Raw genomic sequence first — 14212 nt, 5'->3', positions numbered from 1 at the left:
CAACCTCATTACATGTTGGCTTCTTTCAAATGTTAATATCTCCGTCGATCAATTCATCACAAATGAATTTCGAATTGCATTTATCCAACCGCATTTACAGCGGGACAGAAACACTGCCAACCGCAGTGTCGCAAATGAACTTTGTAAGATTAGTAAAATGGTGTTGGTATAACGAATAAAAATCGACTAAAATAACACAATGGCTAAAGAGAATAGAATTACTCGCACCGTGGTCATTTTAAATCTTAAATCTCAATGGCCACAGTCAGTTCACCGCCACTAAATTCTAGACTGCATATATTGCATAAAAGCGCTATAATTCTCCACGATGATATTAGCAAATTAGTGTTATCGTAGCGAAGTTTTACAAGCCACTAATAACTCAATACATGAAAGTAACAGACTTACTTTCACCCGGTCGGCTCCCCTCTTGGTACCTATTTCATCCACGTCCGCTGCCCGAATGTTAATTCGGTGTATGGACGCCATAGTTTAAAAAGTTTCCTAGGATTGGACTACATATCCCACGTGATCATAGTCCTGCATTGTGGCGCTAATTCAATGTGAAAGGCTCCACTGGATTGGTTCATAAGCCCCACGTGGAAAGCATCATATGAGTCCTATATTCTGCGTCGTCTCCCGTTTGCGATCAACAAACTTAACCCTTGCTAATGTCTGAATATATCTTAGAAACTTTATTGTTTCCATCATTTGCCATACGCTTACTGGTCTTGAAAGTCAGCCTATGTGCACGATCGTAAAATGCGCCCAAATCGCATATGTCAGTACAACACCATAGTGCATACACTTTATGTTCTTTTTCAAAATATTCTATCTGTATCAAAAAATATTTTTATTTTTATTGATGATGCACAATTAGGAAGGGGAAAAAAATAATAAGATAAGTCATATGTCTCAGTGACACACAACAAATATATTCTCTTATCCCTTCTCTCTTACTGCCAGACCCTCATTCATTTATATTACCCACTAGTGCTATCATGGTTTTCCAATTTCTGTCCCGAAATTTGCACACATAAGTAAATGAACTTTATTAGTTGGGCTGTACTCGTTAACAGGCTAACCTAGGAGAAAGTCTGTTTGTACATCAATACCTAAGTAAGCACAGCCCCCCAGTTGCATCAAAGCAGTCTCAATTCTGACCTTTATCAGTAAACCAAAGAGCTTTATATAGCCCAACTCAATTCCTCATAACAGACCCCCTGGGGATATCATCGTTCAATCCCACCTGATGTGAGGCTAAACGATATATCCATTGTTGTTCCTTCTCGAAAAGGGACCCCGATGTCGCTCTTTCTCCTGTCAGTTGTTATATGGATGGATAGCATACATACCAACCCTCCCGATTCAGGCAGAAGACTACCAAGTTCAAGGTTAGTCTCCCACCTCCGGATTCCTGCATGCAAAAACCCAATTCCTCAGCAGGCTTCAGATGCCAGGGGATGATCTTGTGTGACTCGGATTATGTGCTGCCAGTAACCTGCTCCTGCAAGTCAGTGCACAACATTTTTATCACGATTTCTATGCCTGCCATAGCGATTTTTCAGTGCTTCTGACAGGTAGAGCAAAAACTTATATTTGAATTTCTGATTTCCGATCCTACAGCAGCTTACTTGCAAGTCCCATACACGCCTATAGACCCGATGCAGACAGTAATAATGTAATGTAGTTTCTTATATAGCGCACGTATCAACACAAAGGGTATCTCGGTGCTTGCTTTGGGAACCCGTCCTGGTTTTTCCCTGTGGGATAGCCCAGCTGGGCACCCCCAAGGTGAAAGCCAGGCATCCCGCCGCTGGGGCCGTAGTGGAGATTGAGCAAGCTATTGCCCAGAGTTGCAGAGCGTGAACCCCTGATTCAAGTAAGCACCGAAGCGAGAATTATCAGGTCCGTGGACATTTGGGCTCCAAACCCTGCCGCGTCAGGAATTGAACCCTGGTCCCGGGCCGACCTCTGCTTCTGGGTCTGCCTCCTCTAACCGGTGAGCCAGTAAGAAAGTCAATGGTAGAAATACATTCTCCCGATTATTTTAAAAAAAATCTTCCACTTTCCTCTTCCAAAATGTTGGAATGTATGTGGGTGTATCATTGCCCATAAAAGCTGTGCTCTAATTGCATGCCTTAATTTAATTTTTTAATAGGAAACGAGGAAAAAGAACTCGGAAAACTGTGATATGAGCAAAAGTAACCAAATGTCATCCACCCAAATAGGTAAGATGTAGTAATATTCTACTTTTCTTTCACTTTACAGCAGACTTCAAAGTAACATTTACTGCCTTTCTTATTAAAGTACATCAAGTGCACAGATTGCTCTAGTCCCATCATTATCCTGTGGTACATCCATTACAAATGCATCCATTACAGGTATTCCTATTAAGAAACACAAAGGATGTTGTAGACCTCTTTTCCTAATATGCACAGTTATGTTACTGATATGGCCAGTTTCTCCTTCTTTCGAACTCAGGGATGTCTGTGGAAAGCAGATACTTTTACTCTGGTATAAAAGAAGTTTATAAAGACGTACATGAACATTTGTTCGGCCTACCATGTAGATGCTCTGTTACCAGCCGTGCCTCTTGACTTAAGTCTACAGCATCTTTCAGTGTGCAGGCAAAGACAGAGATCCTTGTATACTGTTCTAACACACACTGTTGCTTTCTCCTAATAACCTTCTTAGGTCTCGGCTACAGACTTCTTTAGTTGTTTGTTGGCCAGATCTATTGTCTACATTAATGTGAAGCGGGCACCTAGAAAAGGGTTTGTATTATTTTAACAAACCCTTTTAAAGATGACCACCACCATTCGGGATCATCTACGTGGCCATCTTTCAAGAGTTTGTTAAAATAATACAAATCCATTTGTAGGTCACCATAGCGCATACCAGCACACTCACTAGTAGCCATCTAGAAATGGGTACAAAGCGTTTTAAGATGGACACCTGCCGATAGGCCAACGATCATAAGCATGGGGCTGACCAAAGCCTTTTCTATATATATTGTAAACAGTAGGTGTGGGCAAAGACAGTTAATGCTGTCTGAGGCCTGGATCTAATAAAAGGCTAATTTAGGTACAAAAAATTCAAACCTATGACCTTCAAGTTACCACAGTATGAACATTGATCACCAAAGTATATTACTATCTATATCTGTTTCCCACATATGTGAGCTACAGGGTTAAGGCACATGCTGCAGCGTTCTGTGTGGGCCTAGCAAACTTTGATAAAATTCTGGCTAAAAGCTCATATTGTAAAATACTTTTTTTTTTAAACGTGTTCAATTTTTGTAAATCATACAACAAAATAAAATCACATCAAATTCTTGCTGTAACTTGGATCCCTGGCTTACATTACCAATTTTTTGTACCACAAATTCACATTATCTCATGAGGAAACATAAGTCCACATTATGCACGCAATCTGCCTCTTTAGTTACGTCAAACGTCCCAACAGAGTGAGATAGCAATGTAACTGCAGGTTTAAATTTTGCAAAGCAAGGTAGGCACATAATGGAGACTACATATCCGTAGGGTGACCCCTACTGGACAGTAGAGCGGTTTATGCATCCATCATATTATTGCAATAAAACAAATCTGTAGTACAGTCCATCATGATAGCTTTGCCTTCCCTCCACCCCCTATTGAATCTCTTCTTTTATCCATATGTAACACCAGGGCAGCGTGCCCTCTGGTTAGGATTTCAGATATCAAAACAAGAAGATCCACCTTGAAGGGGGAGTTTTCTTGATAAACTGTCTTACTGTGTCAAGGAAGTGTGTTTACTGTCCTGGATTGGTTGCACACATTGTTTGCTTAAATACCCCCACACACCAAAAGGGTCCTTGGTGTTATGCTTCATCATAGGGGTCTTCCCGTCCCGCTGCAGAACGGGCGTGCTACGACCTGCGACTACGCAGGAGCACTGATCTTGCAGTACTATGTGTTGTGTAGGGGAAGTCAGAGGAAGGGTCTGGAGTGAATGTAAAAGGTGATTTAAAAACGACCTGGCCTCATGGACTTAAGAAACTTTAATAAGTCATCAAGGCTGGATCTGTTAAATTGGTGGTTCGGAGATGTCCTGTGTACAATATGTGGATACTCCTAGTAAGTCAACATGTTTCGAAGCATCAAGGCTTCTTCATCAGTACTGAAAGATCCCTTCAGTACTCACTATGTTGCTATCAGTTTTGAAAGTGTGCTATATACAAAAGTGAAAAACGCCGGAATCTCATGCACTTAATACGATACCTAATGGTACTCCTAAAATGTTAATTATGTAATGTTGGAGACAATACTCCATGAGCCTCTGTAACGGGTGGAGAAGGGTGTCGCCACTAAATTGTTGTAGTCAACACTGCATCGCTCCTAATGACGCCAAATAACGCCAACCCGCAGCTCCATCGGATTTCAGATATCCTGCTCAACAATGACATCAATGGGTTCAGTGGCTTACTGATCATCTGCCTTAAGTATTTTAAATTACGCTACGCAGTAAGTAGTTAGGCACAGACAGTCTTGTGTCAAGTGCATGAAGTGAGCATCATCAGTATGACACGACACCTAGGGGAGATAACCCTTAGTTATGCAATATGCATGGCACGTAATAAAATCTGTTAAAGAATTTGTAATAAATGAGTCTATGTTATCTATGCAAGGCCACCAATCTAATCTGCATGCAGCAGAAGTCCTGTTGTTTGTTGGCTATTGTTAAATAGTTAAGTTTTTTCTAGTTCATGCTGGCTGGATCTTAGAACACTTCAAAGAGGATTTCTCCTGTTGTTTAGGACTAATTCCTTAGAGAATACATTTTCTATCATCATTCATCGTTTTTAAAGTCTCACACAATCCTTAACATCTACATTTGTGAATACTTTCTGTTTTCCAAACCCATCACTAATTGTGAAGTGGTCTTCCTGTGAGAGGAAGAAGGCTGGCACAGACCCACATTCTGTGTGTGTTGTCTGTCTACCATATACCCACTTGTTGTCCAGTTGCAAATTCCGTCAGAAAACGACAAAAAGAGCACTTAAATACCAAAAAGTGGTTCACCTGAGAAAGCAGTTAAAAGATCTGAAAGTTCAACAGCAAAGAGAGAAACAACAGCAAAGTGGATAAGGCGTTCCCTCCACTGTTCCTTTACATTTTCCCAAGAAGGACCCCAGAGAAGGAAGATGTAGGGATTAAAGGTGTCATAAATACCATCGCCACCACTGCAGACACAACCGATGATCAGAGGGCGATGGCGAGGTAAGCCTCTGCACCAAAATTCTGCTGTTGCGGGATGGGTGTTTGACTGCAAAGAAACATTAACTGACGACAGAGACCTCAACTTCTAGTCTTCAACTTCTATGCCATTGACATCAAGTCCATTGTTGCTGGTAAAACTATCATCAGCGTCAGTAAGAATACTGCCATTCGGGTGGAAGCCTGGGTAGGGTGGAAGGCTGCAGTCGGTGAGGCTGGAGCCTGCAATGATCTCTGCACGGTAGACATACCAATTTGTACGCCATCCAGATAGGCAACAATCTGAGTCCGTTGACTACCCAGAACCTGGTTGGCATTCAGCAGTATAGTATGCTCAGCAAATATCTGTCTCAGGAGGTCAATAGCCTCCTCACTCAGGGCAGCCCGGGGGCACAGGGACAGGGGCTGAGGTGCCTAGAATGGAGGAGACAGCTCCCCTCTTAGGGGAGCGGGCCAGGACAATTGGGTGGGGAGCAGCAGGGAGGTCGGAGATGGGCCAGGGGGGCAGACAATGATGGCACCACACTATAATGGGTGGGGTCCACCACAACCAAGGAGTGGCCAATGGAGTCCGTCTCTGTGGATGACGACGTTGCGTCTGGGTCCTGCATGGCACTCCTTTTGGCCACTGGGTCCATCTGTATCCGTATCCAGACTGCACCCACTTTGGCCAGCTGCTATCCCAACTACCTGGTCCCTGTCTCCTCCGCTCGCCTGGGTAGATGCTGAAATAACATATGAGCTGGGTCAATTCTAACTGCGTCGACACACAGGAGGAACATCTCATTAATAATAATACGACAAATGTGCATGTATCAGAACACCTATTAGAATGGCCAAATTGGTTTCAACATTAGCATTAGCCCATGCATGAATGCAACATGAGTTTGCAACATTACACACACAATGATGTCTGGCCCACAGTCAGCCACAATTGCACGTGTTTCCCTGTCTGCACTCCATCATCATGTATGTAGCAGGATATAACATCACCCTGTATACTTAGGCCCTTTTGACATACAAGAGAGACCAGGTGACATCAACTATCATGGCCATAAATCATGCATCCCTACCCATACTACACAAGGCCCTGCCACAGCAACTAGTAGTGTTCCTAAACCGAGCTCATGATGAAGTGATGGACACCTGATATAGCTACCTTCCTGCAATATGTGTAGTATGAAGAAGGATATGTCATGGAAGTGCCCATTTCACACTGTTCACACAACCCAAATGAAACGTCTTCTTTTTTCTACTGTCACAACACTCTCTACAAAGGTGAAACTGCATACCTTTGCTATGTGTCACATGTCTCACACCAAAATTTGAATGGAGACAATGTGACAAATAGTTGGGTGAGATGTCCTCACAAATATCCATATAATGTTAGACCACTAAGGCCTGTGGACATGCCCACTCTTGATTGGTGTACTCACCAGTATCAATCTCCCATAGCATACTGTGAAGCCATTACAACAGGTAAAGCTTATGATACTCAGGAAATGTCCTATCCTCCAAGAGAAGGTTAAACTTGTATACAATATGGAAGGGACATCACAGTACCTCGACTTGTCTATTAAACACATATACCAATGTACAATTCAGTGTACACACTCACATATGAGCCCAACATGTCAGCATTACACTACAGCACATTACATTTCAGTAGCCACTTAATGAACCTCCACTATTCCAGGTCTGCAAGTCCCATAAATGTGTACTCACACCTCAAAGGTATGGGCCATCACATTATGAGACAGTACTGTAAGTATTCCGACCATGTATGTCATTGCCTCATCATTTTGAACCGAGTTATTTCAATGAACAATGTATTTGGGTATGTGTGACCCACCCACCCATATCTACAAACCTCTGACTGTGATTACACATGACATGGACGCTCATCATCATTTGCAAAAGTTCTTAACACATTGGGTAACACATACAATTGTGAAAAATACAGACTTCAAACTATGTAGACACATAGGTATTGTAGAAAACACTTGTGCATATAATGGTACAAGACGAATATGTTACATTTGCCAACCACACCTACACATGCAATTACTCTACAATTGTGTTTGTCATCAGTCTGTGGAAGTAGATTATTAACAATCCACTTTTGCCGGGTCATCCTTTAGTCCACAGGTTCATAACAAGTAAGGAGGAATCGACACTGGAGTTAAGTACAAACCAAGGATCATTTATTTAGCGTTCAAGAATGGGGGCCCATCCCACAAGCACCATAGAGACACTTTAGGAGAAGCACCCTGTTCGATGGGTTGCATGGGTTTTTATAGCAAATGATCACAAACAAGGGATGCCCAGAGGTAAATAGAGCTTTGGGAAAGAGGTAACGGAAAGAATCGACATCATCCGTGTCTTGTGCAATTGCTATGTCCTAAGGCTGAACGACAAGATATGCTATCTAGTAAACTTTACTTGAGGATTAACCATTGTCTGAAAAACCTCGAGCAGGCACCAGCTATTCTTTTGCGCTGACTCTGCATGTATACACAGCCTACAATGCCCCAATCTAGATTCTTTACTCATGTTTATATAGATGCAGTGTCAAGGATAGAGAGCCAGGCTGGAAACAGGGCAGGGGTGAAAAATGGATGAGGCATAGCTTAATCAAAAAACGAGAGAATCAGATTTTACATTTTAACAAGCCAACCTCCATGTAGATGTGGTTGCTGTTACCTGTAATGATAAATACATGGTTAGGCATGAATCAGATTAGGCAACACAATGCCCACCACCTTCTAGCTGCTGTTGGGCCCTGAACTGTCCATCAAGCTCCGGGTAGGCCACTACCAGGATGAGGACCATTAGGATAGTCAGTGTCTGGGGCGTGCCCCTACCGCAGGCGGAGGACTTCCCCAGCTGGACCTCCACGATTTTCCGGGTCCTGTGTCTCAGGTCCTCCCGACTCTGCCTGCAGTGGACACCATGCCACCGATAGACCTCCAGGGACCCCACTTTCCAGGCGATGACTTTCACACTTCCTGCTTCTGATGGGTGGTGAGCTGTATAGATGCAATAGATGAAGAGACTGAGTGGACATGCAAGACTAGGGTCATCTATCTGGCTGATCAATCTTTTGTAGACACCTAGCATGACCGTGAATTAATTGTCAACACCCCAAATGTGCATAAAGAAATCTCTAGCACACGCTATCTCAAGAGTACAAGTTAGGATAACAGTCAAGTAATACATATTGGACAAAGTTGGTGCCCTTTGTTCGGGTGACGTCTCCTTTCTTTATTCTTTTAATCACATTTAAATACTTTTCTTGTTTCTGTAGCCAACACATGTTTCGTCCTAGAGGAAGTCCCCAAGAATTCTTCAGAGCTGCAAAACATTAACGGTTTGTTCTAATAAATCCAATACTATCTACTTAGACTAGCACAATGCTATTTATTCAATTAAATATATCTTACCATCATATCATAGATAGTTACATGAGTTGGTAGTCATGCTATATCACTATCCACAGGTAGTGGAAACCCGTGCAGAAACAATCTTGAAATTATTGAGCTATATCGCGTTTGTCCCAAATGTTTAGACTCCCATGATGAACATACACACTGACATGATGCCACAATGCACTAGTCATCTGATGACTACACCCAACTCAGATCAGGTCCTCTACTGACTATGCCAGCCTACTTACATCACGTAGCCCAGGGCCATAACACATATAGTGTAAATGTAGTCTAGATGTACCACAACACACCATTGGGAGCACCTGACAGCTAAAGTACATGTGCATGACAGTACAGACACTTTCACATCCCAGATGTGTGACTATCCACGCTGTTCAAAAGATGACGTTTACAACTTTATGTAATACATCCCAGAACATGGGTCACTATGGAAGGCCTGTCATATGTTACTCTGTATGCTCACAATCTAGTAAATAGTGATCATGTGGACAACTCAATTTAAAATAGTGTTATGCCTGATTGAGTGTTTGGGTGATGTCCAGCCAGTAAACAATACCCATTTGGACGTTTGTGGCACTATCACAGAGTGACATCAACATACCAGTGTACATACTGTCAGGTTGCTTAATATAACACACTTGGTGATGCAGTGATGGACTTCAGTGCTATACTCACCAACTATCTTCACAGTACATGTGTCAATAGTGCAATATGCCTGCACAAAGCAAGCCCTACTCATGGGACAGTTACCACAGACTTGTGGCAGTGAGGGGCCTGTTATAAGGTAGTGAAACACATTGACAATGTGGGTAAATGGCAAGTAGACTCAGGTGCGTGGTCTTGTCAGGTACAATACTATAGGTAGCATATGTAAGATGTAGTAGGCTAACAAATTGTTCAGGAATACTATTTTGAGCACTGTTTAAGGATCAGCAGATCTACAGGGAGAGGATACTTTGCTGCAGTACTATGTTACATATAACACTGCTACAACCTGGGAGAGAGGGTGAAATGATTGACAGGGTTTTCTCTTTGCAAACGTACGTAGTGCTCCCACATTATCATCACATTCCCAGTTTTTACATAGGTAAGTGTATATCTTTTGCCCATCCAATACAGGACATGCCCGTTATGTTGCTCTCTGAACAGGTTTGTGACGTTTCCTTTACTCCCACCCAAGAGGTTAAGAAGGACTGATGTGTGCTGGGAGAATTGGAGTACTATACACATATCTGAGATCAACTACTACTGCACCTTAACCCCTTCGAAGCTAATGACGAGCTGGGCTCGTCATGGCGCTTACCTGCCGTGCGCTGATGACAAGGCCAGCTCGTCATGAAATAAAGAGAAACAACAAATTGCAGCGCAGGACGGGAAAACGCCTAGCAGCCATGTGGTTAAATTATACATACACAAGTCAAGTAAGTCCAACATATACTTTCATTTGCAGATTGAACGAGATTTGCATGTGAAAATCATATTAGGTAACATTACACTTTAGTATGCAGATGTATGTGCATGGCACAAGGGTAGGATAGAGTGATACTCCCATATCACTATGGAATTTTTTCTTGACAAAGTACAGAGCACGATGATCCATCACATGATTGACCTAAGTAGGAACAACCCCTCCTAAGAAATGTGTCTGTCATTTCACTCTGGGACTAGAGGCACATAGTAGCCTATGAACATGGTAAGGGTGAGCTTTCACATTTCTTCAAACATGTAGCAAGTTACCTGCTCCTCTGGTGAGCCATAGAGCTGGCCATACAGGGGAAGGACCTCTCCAAACAGTCTCCAGCTCGTCTGGTGTGAAGGCAGGGGCCCTTTCACCTGCTTGGCCTTCCATTGGTGCTCCCGGAGGTGGCACACATGATCTAACTTTGATGAGAATTTGATTCCAGCAGTGTCAATAGCCAAGTGAGTTTGTTTTCAAGTACTGGCGTACATGTATGCCGCCTACGCAGTCATGAGCGTAGACGCGCACAGCCATTGGGCCGTGGAGGTCACATTACCTCCCCAACGTTATCCTATACCTGTGTCTGCTGCTGAGTGAACTGCCCAATGCGCGGTCGACGACCACCGGCGACGGAACATTGCATTTGTCCCATATGCGGTAAGGCATCCGCCATTTATGTGGTTGTATAGACTGTATTGCCTCCGTATTGGAACTTTCATAGATTCCCATAGCTTGTATCATTCCCCGTCGTCGGAATGGGAGTCTTGGTAACAAAATAACATAGCAGTAGGTACAAAAGAGAAAGAAAAAGGCCTAGGCCTCATTCCCTTTTGTGGCATATCCACCTCGTTTTGCAAAACAGATCAAAACCAAGCAACAGCCAATCAGATTAGCCTCACCCCATAGAACCCTCCTGAGAGAACCTCAGAGCCTCAGATTTTCTACCGCACGTTGTGCTAAGGGAGTCTCCTTTGAGCTCTGCTCACATCATTTTTATTTGAGGATTTTTCAGCATTTTTCCTTCCGATTTGTTAGGTGTTTCATCTAGAAATGTCTGACAAGGTGAAGAAAGCCCTTTTCAAGGCTTGTTCCACCTGTGGAAGAAAAGGCTGTATGTGGAGGACAGGCATAAGGACTGCATTTATTGCCTGTACCCTGATCATAAGGCTGCGGAGTGCAAGATCTGCCGCACCTTCTCTACGAAGACCCTTCCGGGACCGTGAGGGTCGCCTCCTCACTTGGCTCCAGAAGCTGAAGTCAAGGAAGGAAACTCTGTCAAATGACAGTGAGGATTCGTCATCTGCAACCTCATCCAGAAGGTCAGTCAAAAGGGGTAGGGCTTCCCCTTCACCCTCCTCAGAGCGTCCAGTTAAGGCCTTAAAAATGACCCCCCGTGAGTCTGAGAGCCAGAGTCCTAGCAAATCTCCTCACCACGGTGTAAAGGAGAGGGAAGGACTATCTACAGCTACTTCAGTGGTGGAGTCTGCTAAAGCGTTACAAAGCACTCTTCTCTAACATCTGAGAAGTCAGAGAAAGATTCCAAGTCGTCGACGACGCTACAGAAGACTCCATCAACGAAGGCTTCTAAATATCAGGTGAAGAAAGTTACACCGTCGACGGTGCCGTCAGATTCGACGGGAACGCCGACGACGGTTACAGCGACGTCGACGAAGGTATCGATGACAACAGCGACGACGACAAGGGTGTCAATGACAGCGGTGGCGACGACGGTGTCGTCGACGAGAGCAACTACGACGACAGCTTCGACAATGGTTTCTCCGGAAGTGCCTTCCCAGGTGGTTTCTCAGCCACAGACACCTGGTCCAAGTATTCCTCCAGTGGTCCAGGAGGTTCAGGATGATTCTTTGGACGAGGATCACGATGATGACAACAAGTCTAACCAAGGTTTTGAGTGGGATGATTATTTGATCCCAGACCCAGCGTCTCCTATTCCTGACCCAGTGGACTCTCCCCCGGCGGATATTGGGGGTTTTCACAAGCTGATGGAGAGAGCCTCTAGTAGGTTCAAACTTCCTATGCCTTCTGTGCAAAGAGAGTGCTTCCTCTATGATTTTAAAGAGCCCTACAGGAAGATAATTCGGTCCATTCCCATTGTCAGCCATGTATGGGATGAGGTTTGAAGGCAATGAAAAACCCGGCTATGGTAATTCCAGTTTTGCCACACCTGGAAAAGAACTATAAGGCCCCGGAGGATGGTCCGGCGTCTTTGACTGGGCAGCCGAAACCGGATTCAGTAATATCGCCGGCGGCACAGAGGAAGTCACGTAATCCTTCTGCACCCCTGACAACTCCTCCTGATAAAGAGGGTAGACGCCTTGATAATGCGTGGAAGAGATTTTCCTCTATGGCAAGTCTTCTGGTGCGAGCAGCAAATGCGTTGTCTATCCTTGGCAGATATGATCGCCAAATGTGGTGCAATCTATCACCATATTTGGACCAACTTCCCCAGGAGTCCAAGGCGGAGGCCAAGAAGATCCTGCAGGAAGGTGAGGCGACATCGGCAGAGATGATAGACTGTGCCATGGATATTGCCACTACAGCTTTCTGTTCACTGGCTGGCGCAGCAGTTCTTCGTCGCCAAGGATGGCTCAGGGAGACATGGTTCAGGCCGGAGGTCCAAAACAAGATCCTGGACCTCCCATTTGATGGTGAGGCATTGTTTGGCAAGCACATCGATGATGCCCTCCAGGATATTAAAAAGAATACGGAGACGGCTAGATCTCTCGGTACTCTTCCGTATCGGAAGGCTCCTTTCCGGGGAGCAAGAGGGAAGAGTACTACTTCTTACAGTGGTTCATACCAGCAACAACGGTACTCTTCGTATGGATCAACGCCTCAAACATATCGGCAACCTTACCAGCAAAAACAAGGCCAAACATCGTCTTTCTCTAGGTCCAATGCTAGAGGAAAGCAGAATCGCCAGGGAGGTGATTCTTCCAAGAGGCAATAGCGGCGATCTGACTCTGCCTGCTGTATCCACCCCCCCCCCCCCATCATCATCTGTGGGAGGCAGGGTGTCTCAATACCTCCACAACTGGAAATGAATAATATCAGACTGTCTGGTGCTCAACATCATTCAAGAGAGCCATACACTGGAGTTTATTCAAATACCACTTTCCAAGCCCCCTGCTGCCATGCCTTCGAAACATCTGCGTCTCTTGCAGTTTAAAGTTCATCATATGCTCCTCAAGGGAGCTGTAGAGCTGGTACCCTTTTCTCAAAAAGGGGAAGGATTCTTTTCCAGGTTCTTCCTGGTAAAGAAGACGCTGGAGATGTGGCACCCCATTTTAGATCTCAGGGAGCTAAACACCTATCTCATTTCTCAATCCTTTCGGATAGTTTCGCTCCAGGATATCTTACGTCTCCTCAGTCCGGGAGATTTCATGGCCACTCTCGATCTCGAAGATGCGTATTTTCACATACCGATTCATCCAGCCCACAGGATGTTTCTTCGATTCACAGTAGCCAGGGGCCACTTCCAATTCAGAGTTTTGCCCTTCGGACTTCGCTCTGCCCTTCGGATCTTTACCAAGGTGCTGGCACCGGTGGCAGCTTTCCTAAGGAAACTACATTTTCAGGTCACTCAGGTAACTGAAGGCTCCGTCCAGGTGGGCAGCGGAGGAAACGGTCAAAGCATGTACGAACCTATTCAGAAATCTGGGTCTCATTCTCAATAGGGAGAAGTTGTCTCTCTTCCCTCCCAGGACAGCACGTTTCCTGGGGGCTATCCTAGACACGAGTCTCAGCAAGGCGTCTCCATCCCTCGAAAGGCAGGAAAAACTAAGGTCTATGGCTCATTTGTTGAGAAAAAGAAGGTGTCTTTCAGTACGCCTTTACAAGTCCCTTCTAGGAGTGATTTCTTCATGCATTCCTCTAATACCCCACTGCAGATTGCGGATGCCATCTCTTCAGGAGCAACTAGACAGGCAATGGCAACAAGTTCTCGGCTCATTCGACGACAAGGTGGTGATTACTGCAGCAATGAGAAAGGCAGCCTTATCGTGGACGAAGGAAGAGAACTTATC

General features: G+C 44.4%; 1 protein-coding gene and 1 long non-coding RNA gene across 2 annotated transcripts in view; one reads left to right on the top strand and one right to left on the bottom strand.

Annotated features, from left to right (window-relative positions):
* Positions 1–531, bottom strand: part of LOC147679796 (uncharacterized) — a 34578-nt gene extending 34047 nt beyond the window's left edge. The window contains exon 1 of the long non-coding RNA XR_015300908.1: positions 409–531. This is a non-coding gene — a long non-coding RNA (uncharacterized LOC147679796). The remainder of the gene's footprint in view (positions 1–408) is intronic.
* Positions 1–14212, top strand: part of FAM178B (family with sequence similarity 178 member B) — a 2784983-nt gene that overhangs the window by 542676 nt on the left and 2228095 nt on the right. Inside the window, exon 5 of the mRNA XM_086943356.1 lies at positions 2162–2231. Within this exon, the coding sequence (XP_086799482.1) occupies positions 2162–2231 (70 nt within the window). The remainder of the gene's footprint in view (positions 1–2161; positions 2232–14212) is intronic.

The sequence above is a fragment of the Lissotriton vulgaris genome, chromosome 11 (assembly GCF_964263255.1).
Source record: "Lissotriton vulgaris chromosome 11, aLisVul1.2, whole genome shotgun sequence".
In the NCBI taxonomy this organism is placed as follows: Eukaryota; Metazoa; Chordata; class Amphibia; order Caudata; family Salamandridae; genus Lissotriton; species Lissotriton vulgaris.
Note: the sequence above shows the minus strand (reverse complement) of the source record. Positions and strands in the feature narration are given on the sequence as shown.